At 40.2% G+C, this 23,917-nt stretch overlaps 1 protein-coding gene across 1 annotated transcript in view; it reads right to left on the reverse strand.

Moving 5' to 3' along the window:
• PIP4K2A (phosphatidylinositol-5-phosphate 4-kinase, type II, alpha) overlaps nt 1–23,917 on the reverse strand; it is an 89,543-nt gene that overhangs the window by 58,819 nt on the left and 6,807 nt on the right. The window contains exon 3 of the mRNA XM_006887061.1: nt 2,859–3,011. Coding sequence (XP_006887123.1) covers nt 2,859–3,011 — 153 coding nt within the window. The remainder of the gene's footprint in view (nt 1–2,858; nt 3,012–23,917) is intronic.

The raw sequence follows: 23,917 nt of genomic DNA on the forward strand, positions 1-23,917 counted from the left end.
CACACTCAGTTGGATCACCTTTCTTGGCAATGGGAACATATATGGACCTCTTCCAATCTGTGGGCCAGAAAACCATCCTCCAAATTTCCTGGCATGGACTGGTGAGTGTATCCAAGTTTGAATCTGTTAAATGAAATAAGTCAATTGATATCCTATAGATTCTTGGGGCCTTATTTTTTGTCAATGCCTTCACTGCAGCCTCTACTTCTTCCTTCATTATGATTTGCTCCTGTTTATATGGTACTTCCTGAAATTTTTTAGTGTTAATCTATTATTTCTGCATCTGCAGAAAGAACTATCAGCAGTCATAACTAGGCCAGGGAAAAACTATAGGTCAGATCATCAATTACTCATATGCAAGATCAAATTGAGGCCGAAGAAAATGAAAATAAATCCACAGGAACCAAGATATGATCTTGAATTAGTACCATCTGAATTTCATGATCATCTTAAAGATAGGTTTGAGACATTGAACATCATCAATGATTGAAGACCAGATGAACTTTGGGATGATATCAAGGATATCATCCATGAAGAAAGCAAAAGGTCATTACAAAAAATGGAAGAGAAAGAAAAAACTGAAATGGATGTAAGAAGAGACTCTAAAGATTGCACTGGAGCATTGAGAAGCAAAAACAAAGGTAAATATGTCAAAGTGAAAGAGTTGAACAGATGATTTCAAAGGGCAGCTTGGGAGGACAAAGCAAAGTATTATTATGGAATGTGCAGAAAGCGGGAATTGGAGGATAAAAAGGGAAGGACTCACTCTGTATTTCTCAAGCTAAAAGAATTGAAAACTAATGTAAGCTTTGTGTTGTAATAGTGAAAGACGCTATGGCCACTATATTGTATGACACAGAAAGCATCAAAAGATAGAAGGAATGAATACACAGTCACTGTATCATGCCTAGGTGAAGCCAATCTGACAGAGAGGTAGATAGCCACTGTGTATCTCATTCTCCTTCTGCAGAAATGCACTTACTAAATCCTGTGCTGTGATTTCATCAGCCTATAATGATAATTTTTAAAGTTTGATGAAATTATAGTGTTATTTGATTTGTTGTAGAGGACACTGTTTATATTGTTAAGTGTTCTCTCTGTGGGGAACTCCTTAAAGACAACCATGTCTGATTTTACTACTAAGTACAGTTATATTTCCTCTTACTACTAGTTCATTTCCAAATTCAGACAATTTAGCTGTCCCTTTTCACCTGGCCTGACAGGAAGCAGGAATCAAATCTGTGGCCCTCAACAGCAAGCATGCTAATCACCAAGGCAAGAATTTTTAGGCTCATTCCAAATTCCATTTTGGGTCTGTCACTTTTTCTGTGAGAGAACGATGGGCAATATCTTTCTGTGAGAGCAACTGCCTCTGAAAACCCATTGGAAGCTCACCTATGTCTCCTTGAGTTTTGACTCAAGGGCATTCCACAACACGCTTTTCTACCTTACTGTTTTTTTGTATAGCCAGAGTTCCTAGAATAGACTACCTTAAATCTTTTCCAGAATAAGGTTAAGAGTTGTGGAGATTATTTTTTAAAATGGCTTTCATAGCCTCTTAGCTTGATTTTGCCATATGGATTGGATGGAATATACAAATAGAATGTGATAGTCTATCCACAGGAGCCTGGCTATCTCACCAATCCACAAGGGGACTGTATAGTCTCACAATTAAATTGAGTGATTCAGCAGCAGGACACTTTCCCTGCCAGTGACAAAAAAAAAAAAGCAGCCGCAGCAAGAGAATGTAACATATTCTTCAGTCCCAAAAATTCTTGCTACAATTACACCCTATAGCAGCAGTAACCATAGCTGAATGAGAACCAACTTGAGATGGAGTTAACTTCAGACTGCTACTCCTAGGACAGAACCAGAAGTAAGCTAAGAGCTTTTGCCCAAGTTTGTTGGACAACTGGGGAGTGTAGAGTGGGGAGGAAGTAAATATTGGCAGGACTGAGAACTTTGTAACACTTGACTTAAACTGCAAAGGACAAGGCTGAGATCCCTGCAAGCACACTTCAGAAGCTGTTCTGACTGAATTCTTCTATTAACCTTTTAACTTCTCCAGCATAGTTCTGTGTGGTCTGTGAACTATTGCATCAGATTTTGTACCCAGCAAAGAAATAAGGTTGGTGTTGAAATGAGTAGAAAGAGGTATAGGAGCATGGGAGACATTTCTGACCTCATGGGAATTGATTGGTGTTTTTTAAAAAAACTTATTTTATATTGAGTTGCTTACAAAGTTTGTATTTATTGAGTTTCACACTACCCTTAATTCACATTTTGTTTCATACAATCATTCCCATTCATTATGATTTATAAAATTAATCACCATTGAACTATGCCCACCAGGGAATTTGTTTTATGTTGTTGATGATGTTGATGGGGACAGCTGCCTTTTGTGAAGTTTATAAAGGTCAGATGTGGACATTCCCACCATGGCCCTTGCTCTTTTTATAAGAGTAAACACATGAACAAATAAATGAACGAAAGATGTATTGTCGGGGAAACTTGGTTCAGATCAAGTAATCCAATCAAAACAAGCTTGGTCTCCTGACTTTTAATTTTTTATCCTTGCAATAATTGTATAGATAATGCTGATTCTTAATCATTAAGATCCTTGATACTATATTAAAAGGACTATTTCTAAAAAAGAAAGATATAACTCTTGGAAAAATGAAACTTTTCTAGATAAAATATAGCAAGAAGAGAATTATGCTGTTATAGTGGGAAAAGACTGTGAGGCCCTGACAACATGTCTTGATCCTCAGTGATCATTAGTTATGAAGTTCAACTTTCTCCAAGTTTCAAATAAAGACAGAGAAAAACAAACACTCTCGGCCCCAAACCCCAATTACCTGGTGATATTTCTTCAGAATGTTGTGCATTTCAGCCACATCTTCACTTGTAATGGTCTTGATGACATATCTTTTGTCGTAGGAAGTGTGGAAACGGGCGCCACTGCGAGCCTGGGAGTCACTGGGAAGGGGTGCACTCCTGGTCAAGGAATTCTTCCCGTTGGAATAAAGGGGGTGAGGGGAAGAGAACCATTAGATAGGACTTTCTGACATAAAAAAAATCTATTATTTTGGATGGTTATTAAAAATACTTAGGTTTGAAGGAAATCATTAAGTACTATGACAATATTTTCTATTCATCATAACTCAAATTGCAAAGCTTTCAAATAAAGTTATCTTTGGGTATACACCACTACATTAATGCCCTTAAAACCTTAAATTATAATCAAAGTTATTTTGTTTGTCTTGTTCATCATCTCAAAATTAGACAAGAGCTCAAATTTTCTTTTAAATAAAATTATGTTCCGGTTATGAAAGAACAAAACTTACATGCATTGAGTCTCTACTTCTATGACAGGTAGTGTACCATTTTGCACAGAACATTTCTTCAAATTCTTGCAAAATCTTCATGAGATAGGTATGATTGATGTCATGATCATTTTAGAAATAATAAAATGGGCGATATGGGAGGTTTACTAGTTGAGCAAAGGCTGCAGACCCAGTAAAGGCAGAGTTAAAATTCCATCTCAGTGTGGCTGGTTCTCATCTCAAGTTTTTAACTGATCAACTATGGTGTCTGATATTCTCTGGGGCAGAGACCAGAATATGTGTCTCCTAATAAAGTTCCTGAGGGTTCTGATTTGGTGTATCCACAATCCCTTTGCAGCCATTTTTAAAATCACCCATTTCCCAGATGGTAGACAAAGAGGCACTGTCCCTAGGAGCTCTTTTAACATCACTGTATTCCAGCATTTGGCTCAGGCTATTGTTAGGTATCCTCAGGTTGACTACAATTAATAGATACTTAAAGAACAAAAGATTGAAATCTAGCCATATCCTGCACCATCAAGCCCACTGCTGCATCTCACTGAAGGTCTCTCTCTCTTTCATTTACCTATACTTTTCCCAGCAAGGATTGGTGCCTTTCCCACACACTAGTGTCTTTTGACAACATGTCCAAAGTATGTGAAACAGAATTTCATCAACCTTGCCTCTAAGGAATCAACACTGCAATTAGATTAAGTCAAGCTTTATTTTCTCATATGTGACTCCTCTGTTTGTATCCCTAGGTTTCTTAGTGTCTCCAGGATGCTCTTTCCTGCTTTTTTACACTAGTCATCCAGACTAGTGAACCAAATCTGCTGACCAACAGAGGAAGAAATAATGATGCATGGCTCCAAGAAGGCAGCCAACCAAGCCACTCTTAATATGCTTTTCTCTCCACAGTCTTTGCAATATGCCAGTCTCCCACATTAGGCTCCTAAAATGACCCAATATGATTCTGAGTCTCCAATTAGGGGTTTTGACCAAAAGACTTTCTTATTCTGGTTTTTTTTTTGCACGTCTACATTTTACAAACTCTATTCCAATTTCACTGCATCAGCATGACTGAACAGGCTTGATCTAGTTCAAAACCCTGCAGCTAACACTGTGCTCTTGAGTACTGATCTTCAGTCCCTGCCTGACTCCACTGAACTAAGTGACAGTGATACAGGGGCAAACATAATGTTCTTTCTTCAACTTCCTCTCTAAACATTCAAAAGTATCAATGAACCAAACGCTGTCCAGTTAAAAAATGACATATACCTTAGAAGCAGGTGATGATACCAGTGCAACATGGATTTTCAATGAGCATTCCCTTTCTGTCTAGTAAGAATTCCTCATCCTTTCTTTCCTTCCTAGATGAAATCCAATACAACCATATAAGGTGTAATGACATTGTGGTAGCACAGTTACTCTTAATGAGAGGAGCTGCTCATGAGTTCATCCCCATTTTCTACGGTGGACAATGGCACCTCTCAGACAAGTCAATATACTCTGAGATGATGGACCTTAATCTGAACACAAATGGTAGGCCAGTTGCCCAAGGATCAAATCCTACCTATTAACTATAATTCTTTTCCTCATCATGTCAGAAAACTCTGCTGTTTCAACAATGACTCACAGCCACCTCATGCACAACAGATTGAAACCCTGTCCAGTCCTATATCGTCCTCACAAACTCTACCATGCTTCAACCCTTGTTGCAGTTACTGCATCAACCCAGCTTGCTAAATTGAATAATGAAGCCATTATTTCAGAAGTAGATGGCTGGTCTTACTTTCTAGTCTGTCTTAATCTGGAAGTTCTGCAGAAATTTGCCTACCACGAGTGATTCTGCTAGTATTTGAAATACCAGTGTCATAGCATCTGGCATCACAACAATACATAAGCTACCACAGTACTGGAAACTAATAGTTGAGTAGTGACAGAAAATTTTAGAGAAGGCGGGGGGAGAGATCAATGCAACTCCCAATGATTTTAATTGATAGGCTATGGCAATGTAAAACTATTACTAGGACAATGGAAATCCTTTTTCATCCTGGACTCTAGTCTTCTCAATCTACTTTAACAAGGGTTTACTTCTCAAAAACATTGGTTTTCTTAAAAAAAAAAAAAAAGTCCTCTTTTATATTGCTTTCTTCCACTTAGATTTAAAGGGAAGAAAAATCAAAGCGAATATCTCCCTTTTAAACACTAGTCCCCAAGAGGCAATTAATAATTTGTTAGCAGTCTTTTCCTTCCCAAACATAAATCTGCAAAAAGGTTTTTCAAATAAAGAACTCTAGTACAGGTGTGTGTCATTTAATTTCCACAAGCAACTCAATTCTGAACATGTGTCATTCTCCGTCGCTTAACGTCCACGATCAACTCATCCATCAACTCATTCCTGTTGAGTCAGAACCAACACCGAGCTGACCCTGCCATGGATTTCTGGGCTGTAAAGCACACAGTAGGAGGTCACACATCTTTTCCCCTCAAGAAGATTCTGGCACAAGAGGGAGGCAGAGGAGAAAGAAGAGGCACTGCAAGGATTGGGATATGTCCTAGGTTTCGCTGTTCTCCACTAGTGGGCTGAGGTCTTTAAAATCATTAAGGTAAAACAACAAAAGGAGAATTGCTTTCCTTAAAAAAAACAAACAAAAAAAACCCAAACCAAAAAGCTTATGGGGCCATGACAGACATATATGTGGTCATACCCTGCCGTAAGTGTAGATAATCTTTTCAGTCAGGAAATTGGTATAGGAAAAATTAACTTTGTGAAAGCTAAGGTGAACAGATTAAAAACTGTAAAATAGACAATACATGAGAAAATGAAGTTTCTATTTTAGAGAAGACAGTAAAGAGAAACTACATTTAGCAAAAGACAGAACTTCAGCAGCTTTGGCTTTCATAGACGGCTTTGTGTGGATGCAGGATATGCGGGCAGAGTGGTCCATCATGGGCCAGTGGAGGCAAACTGAAGAGAAAACCGCAGGGAGGGTGCTCATCAGCCTTTAATCAGAACAGAATCACCTGGCGATTGTGGTAAAATGCAGCATCAGTATGTTTAGGGTGGGGCATTTTTTAACAAGCTGCTGATACTGAAACGTCTAGTCGGCAGATCACATGGCAGAACCTAAAGTCTACTGAACTGTATTCTAATGGATTATGCGTAAGAGCTGGTGTTTTGTGGGCGCTGCTGTCAGCATCAAAGACTCACCTGCATCAATGCTTTCCCCATTATATTATGTCCAACTCTCGTTTGATTAAAAGGGAAACTACAGTTACAAATAAAAATTCATAGCATTCACTATATTGATTCTCTAAAGAAATGTCTAATTATACTGAGTAGGTAGCACATCTTGTACAGGTTTATAAAAGAAAGGATTAGAAATGTGCAATCAAATGATGTAATTATTCCTTAGAAGGGAGGCTACCTCATTCCACTTTCCTTGCATTTCCTTTCCATTTCAAAGCCATTGTCATAATTCTTGATCATGGGTTTTGAATTAGAATATTGTCTTTCTCTCTTAGAGCAGCTGGTAAATTTGAACCATCCCACTCTGAACTGGAAGCACAACTCCCTACTGAGGCCACTAGAGCATCCTCCTAAATAGAAAAGATTACAGATTCTAATTTTGATTCTAGCTCTACTCTTTTTTTAAACAGTCACTGGAGTAGCCCTAAACCCCAACATCTACGTCCATCATGTAGAAGAACTCCCACTGTTCAAATAATTATTAATTTTAACAGACATTTTTCTAAACTTGGAATTTATCTATCAATATCAATATAAGTGAGTCAAATTATTAAAGCTTTTTTTCTTTTCAGTAGATAGCAGAAAAAAGAAAATTAATGGTGTTTTACTAAAAAGAAAAAGCTTGCTCCGTGGAAAGACTTTAAGGTTTGTTAGGAATCCAGCTCATTAGTACATATTTATTTTTGCAACCTTTTTTGTGAGTTAGGAAGAACCAAATAAATTTTTCTGCACTTGAAGATTGTAAAAAACTGAGCTACGATGGAGTTGAGTCCCTGCCCACATCCAATATCCTTGCCTAAAGCTTCATATGAGGTAACCAAAACTTTTCAGTTAACAAAAAAAAAAAAAAAAGACAAAAACTTCACCATTATTAATCATGAACCATTGTCATTATTAATCAGAGACTTTTTGTTGTTGTTAGTTTGGGGTTTTTTTGGTTTTTTTTTGGAACAGCACAGTGCATTGGTTAAGGCCTGTGCCTGGGAACAAGCTCTGCCCACATCAGTCCATGAGTATATACCATTTGTCTTAAGCTTTTAGAATGATGGAGAATGAGTTCAGGGGAATGGTAAGGCAAAAAGGATCTCCACCTCAGGTCTTCTATAATCTAAGAATGTATTTACTTGAAGACATGGCCCACTGTTGCAATACCTACTGGAAGGGAGAGTCCTCAGAGGAGATTCCAATAGCAGTCCAGTTGGGAGATTGTACAAGCATCACCTCCTCAGAGGCATAAAGACCGAGGAAATCAAGGGAGAGATTAAAGAGAGGATTACAATGGTTCTTAGGTCAGCATAAAAATAACACTTCATAGATTCCAGATGTTTTCAGGACCACTTCATGAAGAAAGAGAAAACTAAGGGGAGGAAATTATGATTATGTTCTGAAAATAGTCCCTGAGCTCCCTAAAAACAGTCTGCGATCTACTGAAATTGAATATGGAAATTCTTTAGTGTGCTTGTTCTGTCGCAAAGGAAAAATAAACCACTACTATTGTGTAGGAGGCTGGGACAGAAAGAGGTCTAGGGAAACAAAACTTTGGGGAGAGCTCTAGTTGCCCTTAAGGGTTACTCTGTGTGTAAATAAATCTTGTAATCAAAGAAAGAGCACTCGAGTTGAGGCAATCTTGAAGACTTTTCCAAACCACTAAATTAATAGTTTAGAGAGTCCTGGAGGGTTAGAGTGACCTGCCCATCCTAGTTCTCCAGCCTTTGTGGAGGGCAGTGTACTGTGGGGCCCAGCCTCCCTGATTGGGCTCTAGAGTGATGCGGGCAGTAAGTCAGAGCAGTTGTTAGAGATTTTTCTGTGGCAACAGACACCTTCTAATTACAATTTAGAGCATGAGCCAGCTGGCACAAAACCAAGTCTATCTTTATGTTTTCAATTTTGCCAAGTGTGTAGAAAACATCATCAATAATGGCGACAATGCTAATGCAAGCTGGAGTCCTTTATTTACACTTTTATTAACATGTGTACAAATCTACCCTGACTCATTCTAGGACTATTCATTAGTCGGCTTTAACTGAGGGGGTGGGGATAGGCACTGTCCTCTCTAGAGGCAGGGCTGAGACAGCTTTGTGTTTGTGGAGCAAGGCTTACAGAGAGGGAACCCATGTGCTGCTGAGCCCCAGGCCAGCAGTCAGATAATTCCAGACAGGGCTGAAAGATGCTAGCACTTATTATTACCCACCAGCCCGGCAAGACGGTGGCAGCAATTCAACTCTCAAAATCCTTCCCGCTTCTGACCATGTGGCACACTTCATTGTGTCTGTTTTAATTAATTCACATGCTCTGAGGATCGGAGGGGGTTTTCACTCTTCTTAGGTCACTGGCGTCTATCTTTAGAAGGCTGTCACATCCGTTCTATGTCCCAGCTTAAAACTGCCTGGGTTTTCTTGGCAGAGAATGCCAAGGCTAAAAGGAGTGATCTTTCACTTTGGAAATGCTGAACCCTGGGTTGCCCTCTACACAATATCAAGCTGAACAAAACAGCAAAAAAGACATAAAGAGGAAATATGTAAGTTAAGATTTACATGCATGGAAGAAAGGCGGCCTGGTTGAAGGCACTGTTATGATTCTTTCTCACCTCAACCACCAAGTCTGAGATTAAGATCATATCTAATTTAAGTTTTGAAAAGCATCATGTCTAAGGGTTATTATCTTCAATTAAATTCCCATTTCCAAAGTAAAATAGCTACCTCAGGACCCTTTACCTGTATCAACCTACAAAAATACCAGATAAAATTACCCAAAAGAAATATAACTAGAGTTTGGAGACATCTACTCCCATTAGGCTAAATGGCACTCAGTTCTAATCCAATGTTGCTCCAAGGGAGAAATATGGGTGGTCTTCTATACAATTTATAGTCTCTGAAAACCCACTTGAGGGTCTCAACAATATATAACAACAACTCCTATTCAAGAACAAACTCTTTATACACAGGAAAAGCTTAGAGAGTTATATGTTCTAAAATGAAGTAATTAAAAATCCAATAACTGAATCTATCAGTTCAAAAGGCAAAACCGTAAAACAAAGCGTTCTATGAATATTTGAGTGATAAAAAGCTGCGTGCAATCCCAAAGGCAGGCAGTTCAAAGCTACTAACTAATCCTTGGAAAAGGATGGGGAAATTTCTCCTGTGTGATTTACTGCCTCTGAAAATCTGCTGGAGGACCAAGTATGAGTGTCTTCCAACTCAATGGCACACAACAAGAAGTCACAACAAGGGAGTTATGGTGGCCTAGTGTGTAACAAGTTGTGCTGCAAATGTGAAAGGTAGGCAGTTCAAATGTACCAGCTGCTTTGCAGGAGAAAGATGGGCAATCTCCTCCTGTGTGACTTACAGCCTCTGAAATAGCTGCTGGAGGGCAGCTGTGAGTCAGCTCTGACTCAATGGCGATGACTCTTTGAAGTCACAACACAGCACAAAGGAAACTCAGGGTGAAATTTTAAAAGTCACAATATCCCTTTCCCAAGCCTAGAACTACCAGAAAAGAACACATTCACAAACTCAGTAAGTGTACATTCTTCAGAAAGTTCTACACATAAAAATCATAACTCTTTTTTTTTTGTTAGGGGTTTCTGAGTAGTGCAAATGCTTAGGCCCTTGACAACTGTCAGGAAGGCTGGTAGTTTGAACCCATTCAAGACATTTCAAAAGACTGGCCTAAAGATCTGCTCTTCTGAAAGGCTTGACACTACTGAAAACACTATTCACCTTGAAAACACTATTCAACTGCTCCACAGCCACAAGACATGGGTCACTACAAGTCAGAACTGATTCAGTGTCAACTAACAACAAATAACTGTTTAATCATGCTTTTATTTCATTTGAAAAACTTTTAAAAATTTCAAATAAATCTATGAGGCAATTCTACTCTGTCCTATAGGGTCACTGTGAGTTGGAACTTGCTAGATGACAGTAAATTTTTTTTTAAAGAAAATTTTTATTTTATACTGGTTTACTTACAAAGTTTGTATACATTGATTTTCACACTGGATCTTTTGATCTTTCCCATTTCCTTTACCCACTCCTCCCTCATCAAATTGTGTGACCCAAAAAAAAAAAAAAAAAAAAAAGAGAGTGAATTTTTATTAATATAAATGAAAATGAATTTTCATTTAATTTTAAATATGAAATCAAGATATCAAATGTTCAAGTTCCTATTGTCATTTTTAGAGGCCTGACAATTGCAGTGTTAGCCTAAAGTTAGCTTTTTCTAATCATTATATTAAGCCCCCTGTAGGGTCTCTAGCTATCTTAATTGCAGAAAGATGGTCTTGTAAATTATCAACAGCTTTGGAACTAGGATAAGACTGCTTCTCATACTGAGAAGTCAGTCTTGAGGGAGACTAGAATAAGATTCTGGTGATGGTGGTGGAGAGACTGGTACTGCTATGAAGAATCTGGGGCAAGGTAGAGACAGGATAGGACAGCGTTCAGATCTGTTGTTCATAGGGTCTCTATGGGTCATACTCAACTCAATGGCATCTAACAACCACCACCACTGTCCCTCAACTTCCTCAACTATCTTCTCTCTCCAAAGTGTGTATCTGATTATCTGCAGAGAAAGCTGATCTTCATGCTTTATACATATCTTTCTTGCTTTCCTAAGTACTCATTAATAGTTGGTACTGTCAGTTGGTACAAAACCAAACTCCTACTGCCATCAAGTTGGTGATGACTCACAGTGATGCTTCAAAGGGTTTCTCAGCTTGTTGATCTTTACAGGAGGAGGATGCCCATTTTCCTCCTGCGGAGTCACATGTGGGTTTGAACTGCCTCTGGTGGTGTAGTCTGCAGGGAATTGCACTGCAAACCCAAAGGGGGTGCCTCTTATAGCAAGTGATGTCCATGGAAGAAATTCAAAAGCAGGGAGATACACCAGTGTGGAGGAAAATACATCAGGGGCTCCTCAAGAGAAAGATGGGAAATCTCCACCCATGGGACTTAAAGCCTCAGAAAAATTGAAGAGTCAGTTATGCATTGGTTCTGGATGAACAGCAATGAGCTTTGAGATTTTTTCAATTGGCAGCTTGATGCATAGTTATACATCACCAGGGCTGCTTGTCAGTTGGTGATGACTTAGAAAATGCACAGGGCTTTAATATTCATTTTAGAGAGAAAGAAAAAAATAAAGGTAAACAAAATTTAAAATCATGTATTTATTGGCTGCTTTTGTTCCATGCACAGAATAGTCTGATATAACAAATTGCAATTCTTTAAAATTCTTCAGTCTGAATGGAAATACTGTTATCATAATTCCAATATCTTTAAAAAAAAATCTCAAATTCATTAAGAGTCCTCTCTCATGCCTGGTCCCCTCCAACCTGGCTATTACTAATTAACTTGCTGTGTCCACTTTGGTAAGTAAACTTATTTTTTACCAGTTCCACTTTCCATAGCCTGATATATGACTGATCTGCTGATACCCTTATCTCAAACCCCAGCAGCTGTGTGTGAAGCCCTGGTGCTATGTCAGCCCACAACAGGAAGTAAAAAGGAAGATAATGAGAGCTGAAGCTCCCTCTTCAGTGGTCTTCTTATATTTGTAATTGGAAATTTATTGTCCTTTTCCCTGAAGAAAAGGATTAATGGCATTAGCCCCCCTCCCCATCCTCTCCAAATCTGTATTGAAGATGTTTATTTCCGCAGTGGGAGGTCCAGGATTAGTGGGGCCTCCAGAAGTGTGGAGGAAACCCAAAGGTCAATTTAATTAGCTCATGCTTACCACCGATTGTTTATACCTCTCATAAAAATGTCATGATTTAGTAATGGTTACTTTCCCTTACACATTAAAAAAACAAAAAAGAAAGAACTAAGAATTTGGCATATTTCATCCATTGAACTACTTAAATAGTCTTGCACACATCTTGTCTTTTCTATTTTGATAAGAGTGTGTATGTACATTCTGTTAAAAAGAAAAAAAGGTTCAGAGAGTTGTTATTTGTGCCCAACATAAAGATCAATCAAAACCAGTTATGCCATGTTCAAACATGTAAAAACCATCACCTTAGATGGGATGGCACCAATAGTGTCTACAAGAATTTAAATGACAATCACTTTCTCAAGGTGACTTAATAATAGATTTAGACATTTTACAGCTGGGATGGGGTCAGAGAACACTTCATTCTTCTCTCTCACATTAAACGTGAGCCCACTGAAACTTGCTGTAGTTACACAACTGGCTTAAAATTGCAGGAACAATCACCAAAAAGCCAAGACTCAAACCTTGTCTTGGTGATTTCTAGGAAAGAGTTCTTTTTCACTAATCCCAGCTACCTTACCGGCAACCTGGAAAACAATCACTGTCCTGCTGACAATTCAGGGTTGTGATTACATGCCTCAAATCACACAGCCCAGGAGACAGAGGCAACTGTCCAGAGAAGGCTGGCACTGGGTTCATGGGTGACATTATCTGAGTGAGCACAGATGGTCCTCTGACCCTGTCAGAGAGTTAAAGACCAACATGCTAACATTAACATCATCATCAAGGATTTACTAAATGCCCACTGCGTTCAAAGCCCCACACTAACTTCTTGAGGAAATTTCAAAGAAAATTTGAGCTGTGATCCAGGCCACAGAATGGCTTTAATTATAGAAGAGAGCAAGGCGCACTGCAATTTAACACTTATCAATAATGAAACAACTCAGGGAGAACAGAGGAACACAAATATGAAAGGTAATGGCCAGCAGAGAAAGAAGCAGGATGGTGGAAACTTCACAGAGGGCATATCTCTTTTAAAGATCTCATTCTGGGACTGGACAATGGAGAGTAAAATGATAGAGACCTGTCTCTAAAGCTCAAAGTAAACACATGCTGCATTTCACCTGCACAGAAGCACTATGTCGCAAGTATGGATGTCTGTCAGTGCTTGGCTGAAAATCATGAGATAACACCCAAAGCAGGTACAGTGGTGGGAAACTTGGATGAACAGGAAGCTGAGTTGTAAACTGGTGGCAATATCTGCAAAATTCACAGGAAAGAGCAAGAAAAAGTGCTATAAAATTTTGATGCTGATGAGTTGTGAGAGTATTTCCAAAACTGTAGCAAAGAGGCTTGTCAGGCCTAAGAGTGAGCCTTTTGGGTGTCAGTCCAGGTGCACCTTTGTACAGGGTGGCATTTCCTTCCGGTGTTTACAGTGAAGTTGCTGCTACTTAACCTGACAAAGCCAAAAAGTGTGAACAGAATCTATGAAAGGACAGACTGAAGAAGCCCAAAAAAGACAAGTCATGACAAAGAACAAAAGGAGCTTATACCATTTAAGGAGCAAATCCAGGTCAGTGACAGTGTGATGATCAAGAGATGAGAGTGAGGAGACTCCACAAGCACCTGTGCTGATGGCTCCTGGATTTGTGCCTCTGCTTCTGACACAGATCGTGACCTCTCCCACAGAACACCCAGCAGCTCCATGACCCGCTTCATATGGTACTTCATGGCTGTCTCCGCATTCAATACGAAAAACTCACCTTTGTCCTCCTCCTTATGCTCTCCTCTACCCAAACTTCCTCCCTCTGTGAGCAGAATCTCTGCTCCCTCACTCTTGACTGAGTTCTTGACCCTTCCGCCCTGGGGCTGTCCTGCCACTTTGCTTTTCTTAGGTTGTGAGATTCCATTCCGATGAGCTTCAAGCTTTCACTGATGGGGATAGATGCCCAGGTTCAGGCCCCATGATCACCCACTGGGACTATCTCCTCGCCTCTGAACTTCCTTATCAGGGGGGTGATAATAGTTCAGTGGTAGACTTTTTGCCTTTCTGGCAGGAGACCTAGTTTTAATTGCTGGTCAATGCACCTCGTGCACAGCTATCACTTGTCAGTGAGGGCCTGCATACACGGTGATCTGTTTCTAAAAATCTGCCAGTGAAAACCCTATGGATCATAACAGTCCAATCTGTCACATAGCACGGGGCTGGCACAGATCAGGCAACAATTAGTTCCATTGTGCAAAGGCTGCCACAAGTCAGAGACGACCTGATGGCAGCTAACAACAAGAGCAATTACACATTTCTATCTCTATTTTTATTCACAAAACAAAGCACCTCAAATCCCACACCTGTGACTGTTTAGTTGATTCTGATTCAAAGTAAACCTATGGGATGGAGTGGAACTGCCTCCGGGGGTTTGCAAAGGCTGCAGTCTTTAGGAAGGTGTCAGCCTCATCTTTCTTCCATCTGTGGGTTCAAACCACCAAATACTACTTCGATTTCCATTAGCAGCCATGTCATTAATCACTGTGCCATTGGGGCTCCTAACTCTATATAACCGACTTCGCTATCTTTAGAAGAGACAGATCACATCACACTACTCCTCTATGCAGACCTCACAGAATCTGGGTGCAGAATCTGACTGAGGGTTTCAGCTCAGCCTCTATGCTCGCCTCCTGTCCCTAGTCCCCCTCATTTCTCTCTCATTCTTGATAACCCTCCACAATCTAACTTCACGCCTTTCCACAAACTCTCTAGCTTCCCTGTTTGGCGCACTTCTCTCTCTGTCTCACAAAATTAATTCATTTTCAAGTATTAACATGGTTTGGGGGAAGTCTACAGAGCAAAATTATTTTCCATTCAGCAACACATATACACTTTAATATGTGATACTCATCATAGTCCCTACAATGTAACATATAGCACTCCTCTCACTTCCTCTCTCTGTTTCCTGTTTCCACTAGTCCTTCTTTCCAGCCCCTGTCTACTTGCTAAGCTTTATTTCTCCGTAAAATGCTGCCCTTTGTACTTGTACTAGTGGGTTTTCTAGGGGGGTGTGGCTCAGGGAAGGTTGTTTCTCTTAGTATGTACTCCTTCTTCCTCTCTTTCATCCACAAATATTTCCTTTTTAAAATTTTATATTAGTTTATTTACAAAATTAGAATACACTGTTTTTGAGAAGAGATTCTTCCAAGTACTTCTTAACTGCCTGGGTAAGCACTGTTCTAAAACTGGGCCTACAAAGGAGTAAACCAGATAAAGATACTTTCCTCAAGGATTTATGGTATATTTGTAAAATCTTCATCTGAAAAAAAAAATTGTAACAGATCTTATTTTCAAACCAAACCAAACCAAACCATTTGTTGACTTCAAGTCAGAACTAACTCACAGCTGACCCTGCCTGCAGTGGGTTTTCTGAGGCTGGACATCACATTCCCCATCTTTTTCCTGCAAAGGGGCTGGTGGACTCGAACTGCCTTCTTCTGAGATGGCAGCATAACTCTTTGAACTAACTATACTGGCATGATTATTTGTCAAAGTTTTGTAAGTTCTAAAGGTCTTGGCACTTATTTTTAAACTTGAAACAAGAACAGCAAAAGTTTAAACCACTTGTTTTTAAAATTAGAATTCTCTGTTACAGATACAAAGAAGAGAATGCATCAAATGTGAATAATGAGGGATTCTAATTCAAGAGACACAGTAGGAGAAAAGCAAGCCTGGTATTATCTTCGACAATGAATAAGAGGTTCACTTCCAATTACTTGGTGTAGTTAGGTTATGCAGCATCACCTCCTTTCTGCATTACTTTTTCGTTTCTGGTGGACAATGCTGTTTATTATTGGAGAGCTCAGAAACCTTAACAGAAGCCTCTGTTTGGCTTCTCAGGATGGCAAGGACCAGTTGACAGACCCTGAGAAACTGAGGAGGAAGATAGAAATTTTCTTGTTGAATATTAAAAATTCATATGCTTGTTTCTGTAAATCACATTAGCATATAGAATATGGTACATTTTATGTGTGTGTGTATATACATATGTAGTGGATTACGTTACCTGTATTTTAATTTTGTTGTTGTTGTTGTTATGTGCCGTCGAGTCGCTTGCGACTCATAGCGACCCTATGTACAACAGCCCTAAACTCTGCTCTGTCCTGTGCCAATTGCACTGTCTCTGACACTCCCATCCCGATTACCCCAGTCACTGAATCAATCTACTTCATAGAGGACCTTCCCCTCCTGCGCTGTCCCTCTACCCTCCCCAGCATGATGTCCTTCTCCAAGGACCGGTCTCTCCTCAAAACATGTCCAAAGTATGTTAGACGGAGCCTCAGAATCCTTGCCTCCAAGGAGCTACCCGGTTTAACCCTTTCCAGGACGAATCTGTTTGTTTTCCTAGCAGTCCATGGTATTCTCAATACTCTTCTACAGCTCAAAGGCATCAATTCTCCTTCTATCCTCCTTGGTCACTGTACAACTCTCTGATGCATAACAAGTGATTGTGAAGACCATGGCCTGTATCAAACGCACCTTAGTCTCCAGAGAGACACCATTGCTCCTCAGTACTTTGGAGAGGTCCCTAACAGCTGACTTTCCCATGGCAATGCACCTTTTAATTTCCTGGGTACTGGTGCCAAGAGTGTTGACTGTAGAGCCAAGCAAACTAAAGCTGTGTACAATCTCAATCTCTTCACCATCCATCCTGATGTTGCCAATTGGCCCAGTGGTGAGAATCTTTGTCTTCTTGACATTGAGCCTCAATCCATACTGGAGGCTGCAGTCCTTAACCTTCAGCAGCAAGAAGTTCAGGTCCTTCTCAGTTTCAGCAAGCAGGGTTGTGTCATCTGCATAAACGCAGACTGTTGATAAATCGTCCACCAATCTTGAACCCACATTTCTCCTCATAGAGCCCAGCCTCCCGGATAATCTGTTCTGCATATAGGTTGAAAATGTATGGAGATAGGATGCATCCCTGGCGTACGCCCTTCCCAATTTTGAACCATGCAGTGTTCCCTTCCTATTTAATGATTTCTAGTGGCTTATCTGATGGCTTGTCAACCAGAACATCAGCAACTTGAACCTTCCAGCTGTTCCCTGGGAGAAAGATTAAGGATGTCTGCTCCTACGAAGACTTCTAACTTCAGAAACCCAAAGGAGGGTCCCCAGGAGCCGGAACTGACTTAACTGCAGTATGTTATATGTACTGTTCAGTGACACTAATTACATCTCCCACATTCTACCAACATTCTCCATAATTCCATCTGTTGATTCCTCTTCATTAATCCAGCTTCCTTACCTCCCCTGCCCACCCTGGCCCTTCTGACCTTCTCTTGCCTGTTTTAGGGTAAATGCTGACTGGTTTCACAGGTGATTTTTTAACTCTTCTTTCTCTTCTGGATTCCTTAGTTCTAGTCAGAGCACAACATGCACTAGGTGTAAACAGACACACATGAGCTGATACAAGTGCATGAACTCAGGACACGAAAGAGACTACAACTTCCCAAGGCAGACAGCAATGGAGGTCATCTTCAAAGCATAGTTATAAGGGAGATCACGGGAGTTGGGTGGGTAGCGGGAAGGGGTGAAGGAATTAGGAAAAGATCCAGTAGGGATCTGAAAAGATAGGGTAATTAGTGGGCATAGATCAATAGTGATTGAATGAATGTTGAAACACAATGTATATACATGAAACAACGTATACACATTTTATATGCAAACCAATATAAAATTTTAAAAAGCATAGTTTTATGGAATCATTCAAACAATAATCAGAAGAATATAATTAAACATTGAATACATTAAACACCAGGAAGCTCTGGTGGCCTAGAGGTAAAAAGCTTCACTGCAATCTCAAAGGCACATGGTTTGAATTCACTAGTTGCGTTACAGGAGAAGGATGGGTGTCTCCTCTCAAGTGATCAACTACCTGTGAAAACTGTCTAAAGGGAGAGCTATGAAGTCGGTTCGACAGCAAACACCACCATCACCACCACATTAAATACCTATGAGGGAATAAAAGCCACTATAGAGAAATTTCTACATATGTATGCACTGGGCGTGTGTACACGAACACAGGCTTGCAAGTGTATGTAAGATGATATTGTTATTGTTGCTGTTGTTAGGTGCCACCGAGTCAAGTACGACTCATAGTGACCCTATGAACAAAAGATCTGAGCCCTATTCTCTCCTGCACCACCCTCACACTCCCTGACACACAAGAGCCCATTGCAGCAGTCACCATGCCAACCTACCAAGTTGAGGGTCTTTCTCTCCTTTGCTGATCCTCCATCCTCCCCAGCATCATGTCCTTCTCCAAGAAATAGCCTCTCCTAGCAACAAGCCCAAAGCACGTGAGACGAAGTCTCATCATTTCTGCCTCTAAAGAGCACTCCGGCTACACACTCTCCAAGATATATCTGTTCATTTTCTTGGACATCCAGGGGATGTTACACCACAGCTCATCCTTATTCACTGTTCAGCTCTCAGATGCATAGCAAGTAAGTGGAAAGAACATGGCCTGACATCATTACTCCTCAATTATTTGGAGCAGCCCCTAACTAATGATTTTCCCAGTGCAATATGTCTCCTTATTTCCTGACTGCTGGTACTTACGATGTTAACTGTGGATTCAAGCGAGATGAAGCTGTTGACAGTTTTCAATCTTCTCTCCATCCTATTGGTCCAATGTAAGAATCTTTATTTTCTTGACACTGAGATGCAATCCATATCTTGAATCAATTCCATCTGAATTTTAAGATCATCTTAAGAATAGATGTGAGGCATTGAACACCAGTGATCGAAGACCAGATGAGATGTGGAATGATATCAACCATTAAGAAAGGTCATTACAAAAATGAAGGAGAAAGGAAAAAAAACTGAAATGGATGTCAGAAGAGACTCTAAAGATTGCACTGGAGCATTGAGAAGCCAAAACAGAAGGAAATAATGTTGAGGTGAAAGAATTGAATAGAAGATTTTCAAGGGCAGCTCAGGAGGACAGAGCAAAGTATTATAATGGAATGTGAATAGAGCTGGAATTTGAGAATAAAAAGGGAAGAACTCGCTCAGCATTTCTCAAGCTGAAAGAACTAAAAATCAAATTTAAGCTTTGTGCCATGATACTGAAAGATGCTATGGGCAATGTATTGAATGACCCAGAAAGCATCAAAAGGAGATGGAGGGAACACACAGAATCACTGTACCATAGAGAATTAACACTGAAAATTTTCAGGAAGTACCATATTATCAGGAGACAATGGTAATGAAAGAGGACATAGAAGCTGAATTAAATGCACTGGCAAAAAAAATAAGGCCCCAGGAATTGATAGGATACCAATTGACTTATTTCAGTTAACAGATGGACCCAGTCTATGCCAGGAAATTAGGAGGACAGCTGTCTGGCCAATGGATTGGAAGAGGTCCATATCTGTTCCCTTTCCCAAGAGAGGTGATCGAACGGAATGTGGGAAATATAGTTAATACCACATAAAAGCAAAAATACTGCTGAACAGCATTAAAAATTGGCTAGAACGGTACATAGATAGGGAACTGCCCAAAGTTCAAGCAGAATTTAGAAGAAGACATGGTACCAGAGATATAACTGCTGATGTCAGATGGATCCCGGCTTAAAGTAAAGAATACCAGAAGAACGTGTATTTATGTATTATTGATTATGCAAAGGTACTTGACTGCTTGGATCATAACATGTTGTGGCTGACATTGAGAGGATGGGAATCTCAGAGAACTTAAATGAGTAACTTGTATTTGGACCAGGAGGCTGTTGTGCGAATAGAGCAGGGGAACAGTGCATGGTTTAAAATTGAGAAGGGAGTGTGGCAGGGTTGTATTCTCTCTGCATACCTATTTAATCTGTATGCTGATCGGATTATCCAAGAAGCTGGATTCTGTGAAGAGGAATGTGGCATCAGGATTGGAGGGAGACTCATCAATGACCTGCATTATGCAATAACCCAACCTTGCTTGCTCAAGTGAGGAGGACTTGAAGCACTTGCTACTGCTATTAATGAAGAATATTTTAGATCTGTTACTTGCATTTGTTACAGAACAGAACAGAAAAGTTTTGCTCTAAAAAGTCATGGAAAGAATGAAAAACAAACAAACACACCAAATGTTTACAGGGGCAGCAAGAATGCTTTCTAGTCCTTTATAAGAAGTTTGATTCAGTTCACCAACAGAGATCAAATTGGTAGGCTAATTACTATGGTCTACTTTTATCAGAGTGGCCTCTGCTGATCAATACAGACCGTTTTAGGTACAGGGGGTGAGCGGGGGCAGTGCCATTCACCAAAGGAAGACAAGTTGAAACATTTATCCATTTAGCTTAATGCAATGGCTTGAATAATGAATGAACCAGATGAGGCAGTACCTTATCACCACACTGATTTAAAGTAGCTTGCTCAGAGTGCAAGTGCTTTCAAAGTATCAACTAAAACAAACATGGCAAGGCAACCGTTACACATAGACACGTGTGTGTGTGTGTGTATACATATATACATACATACATACTCCTCAGGTGCCCTATATTAATCCTGTATCTCTGTGGGATAAAACATTTGGTTATCTGGCCTACTTTTTAAATCAGATGGAATATTCAAAGCAGCTCACACTGATGAGCTTAGAAAACAACTGCAAAATTTGAACATCCAATGTGATGCAGTAGGTGGGTATAGAAACAGGAGGGGGAGGACGTGGGCGCTGCTGCCACACTGATGTTAGGTGCCTGTTCATCGCAGCCTTAAGGACAACAGGACATTGGCTCTCCCTGTGCATTTTTCATGACCATCTGTATCCACTGGTTGTGCTACTGTGTCAATCCACTTCAATGAGTTAGATTTTTGCTGATCTGGGACTTTCTGGTAAAAGATAAGACGTCTTATTCTAGCAACTGGTCTTTCCTGATGATATGCTCAAAGAAGCTAAATTCTCTCAAGATCAATCTCAAAGGACATTTTTTGCCCTTTTATTAATGATGACTGCTGAGAGAGGCAAAGAGCCCTGGTGGTGTAGTGCATAATGTATTGGGATGTTAACCTGCTACATTAAAGATTAAAGGTCAATGGCTCTAACCCACCAGCCACTCTAAGAAGAGATGGATGGGCAGTTTCCTCTCATAAATATTTACAGCCTTAGAAATCTGATGGAGTGTTGCTGTGAGCAGACTACGAACTCACTTGACAGCAGTGAGTACATATAGTCTCAAAGAAGCTACTCAGCAAATGTACTTTAACCAGTTTCAGGGGGTGGGGGGTGGGTGTGGGATAAAGCTTTTATTATTTGGTACTGCATGTGTTAACAGATGTTTGATCTTCAGATCAACCTTGAGGAATGAAAAATCTAGTGATTAGTCAACCTGCTAAACAGCTGAGATGGTAGAGCCCTCTGCCCTTGCCCACGTGCCCTGTCAGCTGTCACAGAACCTGAGGACTCCACCTTTGGACACGGCCCAGGAGGTATATGACAGCCAGGACCATCAGAGCAACTCTCCTTTCAGCCACATCAACCAACCAACTAACAAACTGCCAGAGAGTCATAAACGACTCATTGCTGACCCGCAAGTGGGTTTTCAAAGGCTGTTTGTAAACTCCACGGGAGGAGACTGCCTATCTTTCTCCTGCAGAGCAGCTGGTGGATTTGAACCACCAGAGGTCCCCCCTTTGGGTTAACAGTGCAACTCCCCACAGTTAATGCCACCATATCAAGCAGCCAACAAATTATCTGGGGCCAAGGATCTTGTGTCTATTGATAGATTTTTAAGAAGACATTTTAAAAAAAGGGAAAGATATTAAAAAAGGAATACAGGACTCAGAACAGTCATTTAAAAATATATATATGTACTTCTCCACAATAAAGCACCTATTTAAATGTCAAATACATCAGCAAAGCTAAAGAAATGTTCAAATGATTAATTATACTCACACCAACTCTCTTTAATACAGATCTCTCAGAGTTTTATAGACATGCCAATTAGTTACTTGTGAATCATCCTCTACTTGCCTAAATTGCCTTCAGAGTTTATACTCAGCAATTTGCACTTACTTAAATATCAACTTAGATGGTTGTGTTTTTAGGGGAGAGGAAAAAAAGAAAACTGACTCATATCATAGATTTCAACAACTAACTCGGTACTTCTAGGGAATTTAAAATACTTTATATTTCTATTCACTGCAGTACAGAATTTAGGATTTAAGAGATCTATTTTAGATCTCACTTAATAGCCTTAATTTTGAGAGAAAATAGAAAACTTGCACTTTGGTCGTGAACTGATGAATCTAATAAAACCTGTAGCATGGACCACCCAAAGCTGGTTTCTGTGAAATAACAATAGAACAACTGTCTTTGGGACATGGTGGGTGTCTCAGAAAGAGAGGCTCCTCTCAGCCATGCCACCTTACTGCCTCCTCTGCCACTGGACCCTTTCTTAGCCTTTGGCTAACTTCAGTGTTATTGCCTTTGACTGCGTTACAGCTGTTTACAAAGTTCCTTGCCTCTGTTTTCTTTGCTTCTTTCTTCCTTCTACTCCATCTCCTGATTTTATTGTCTCAAAAAGCTCTGTCAGGATACCAAATTCATTTTTCAAGGAGATTGAAAGGGAAATTGTCAAGTTTATTTGGAGAGAAAAGAGACCCTGAATAAGCAAAGCACTTATGAAAAACAAAACTGAAGTGGGAGTCATAGCCCTCCCTGACCTCAACACATACTACACAGTGGCAGTAACCCAAATAGCATGGTTCTGGTACAATGACAAGCACATAAACAACAGAATGTAATGAAGAACCCAGAAATGGACCTAGTTGTCTATCAACTGATACTTGACAAAGAAATAAAATCTATCAAATTGGGAAATGACAACCTCTTCAACAAACGGTGCTGAGAAAACTGGACGGCTACCTGCAGAAAGCTGAAACAGGATCCACATCTCACACCATACACAAAAATTAACTCAAGGTGGATCAGAGACCTGGGAGTATAGCTCAAAACCATAAAGTTCATCAGAGACAAACTGGAATCAAGCTTAGACCGACTGTTGTTCTTTTATGCTGTTGCGTTGCTTCCGACTCATAGTGACCCTATGTACAACAGCTCTGAGCCATACTTTATCCTGAGCCAACCTTACCGTCTCTGACACACCTGTCCCCATTAACACAATCCTGGAGTCAATCCATCACATCCAGGGGTTTCCTCTCTTGTGCTGTCCCTCTCCAAGAACTGCAACATGTCCAACGTCTATCAGACAAAGCTTCAGAATCCTTGCCTCCAAAGAGTAGCCTGGCTTCATCCTCACTAGGACAAACCTGTTTGTTCTCCTAGTGGTCCATTCTCCAGCATGACAGCTCAAAGGCATCAATATCCTTCTAGCATCCCTAGTCATTGTCCAGCTTTCTGATGCACAGCAAGCAACTGCGAGGACCATGGCCTGGATCAGACACACTTTAGTCTCCAGATTGACAATGCTGCCCTTCAGTACTCTGGAGAGGTCCCCGACAGCAGATTTTCCCAATGCAATTCACCTTTTGATTTCTTGGCTGCTGGTACCAAGAGTGTTGATTGTGGAGCCAAGCTTAGTTAACATTCTCATTCTCTTCACCATCCATTATGATGCTGCCAATTGGTCCA

Source organism: Elephantulus edwardii, unplaced genomic scaffold (genome assembly GCF_000299155.1).
Source record: "Elephantulus edwardii isolate Elephantulus edwardi_28Jun2011 unplaced genomic scaffold, EleEdw1.0 scaffold00054, whole genome shotgun sequence".
NCBI classification, from domain to species: Eukaryota; Metazoa; Chordata; class Mammalia; order Macroscelidea; family Macroscelididae; genus Elephantulus; species Elephantulus edwardii.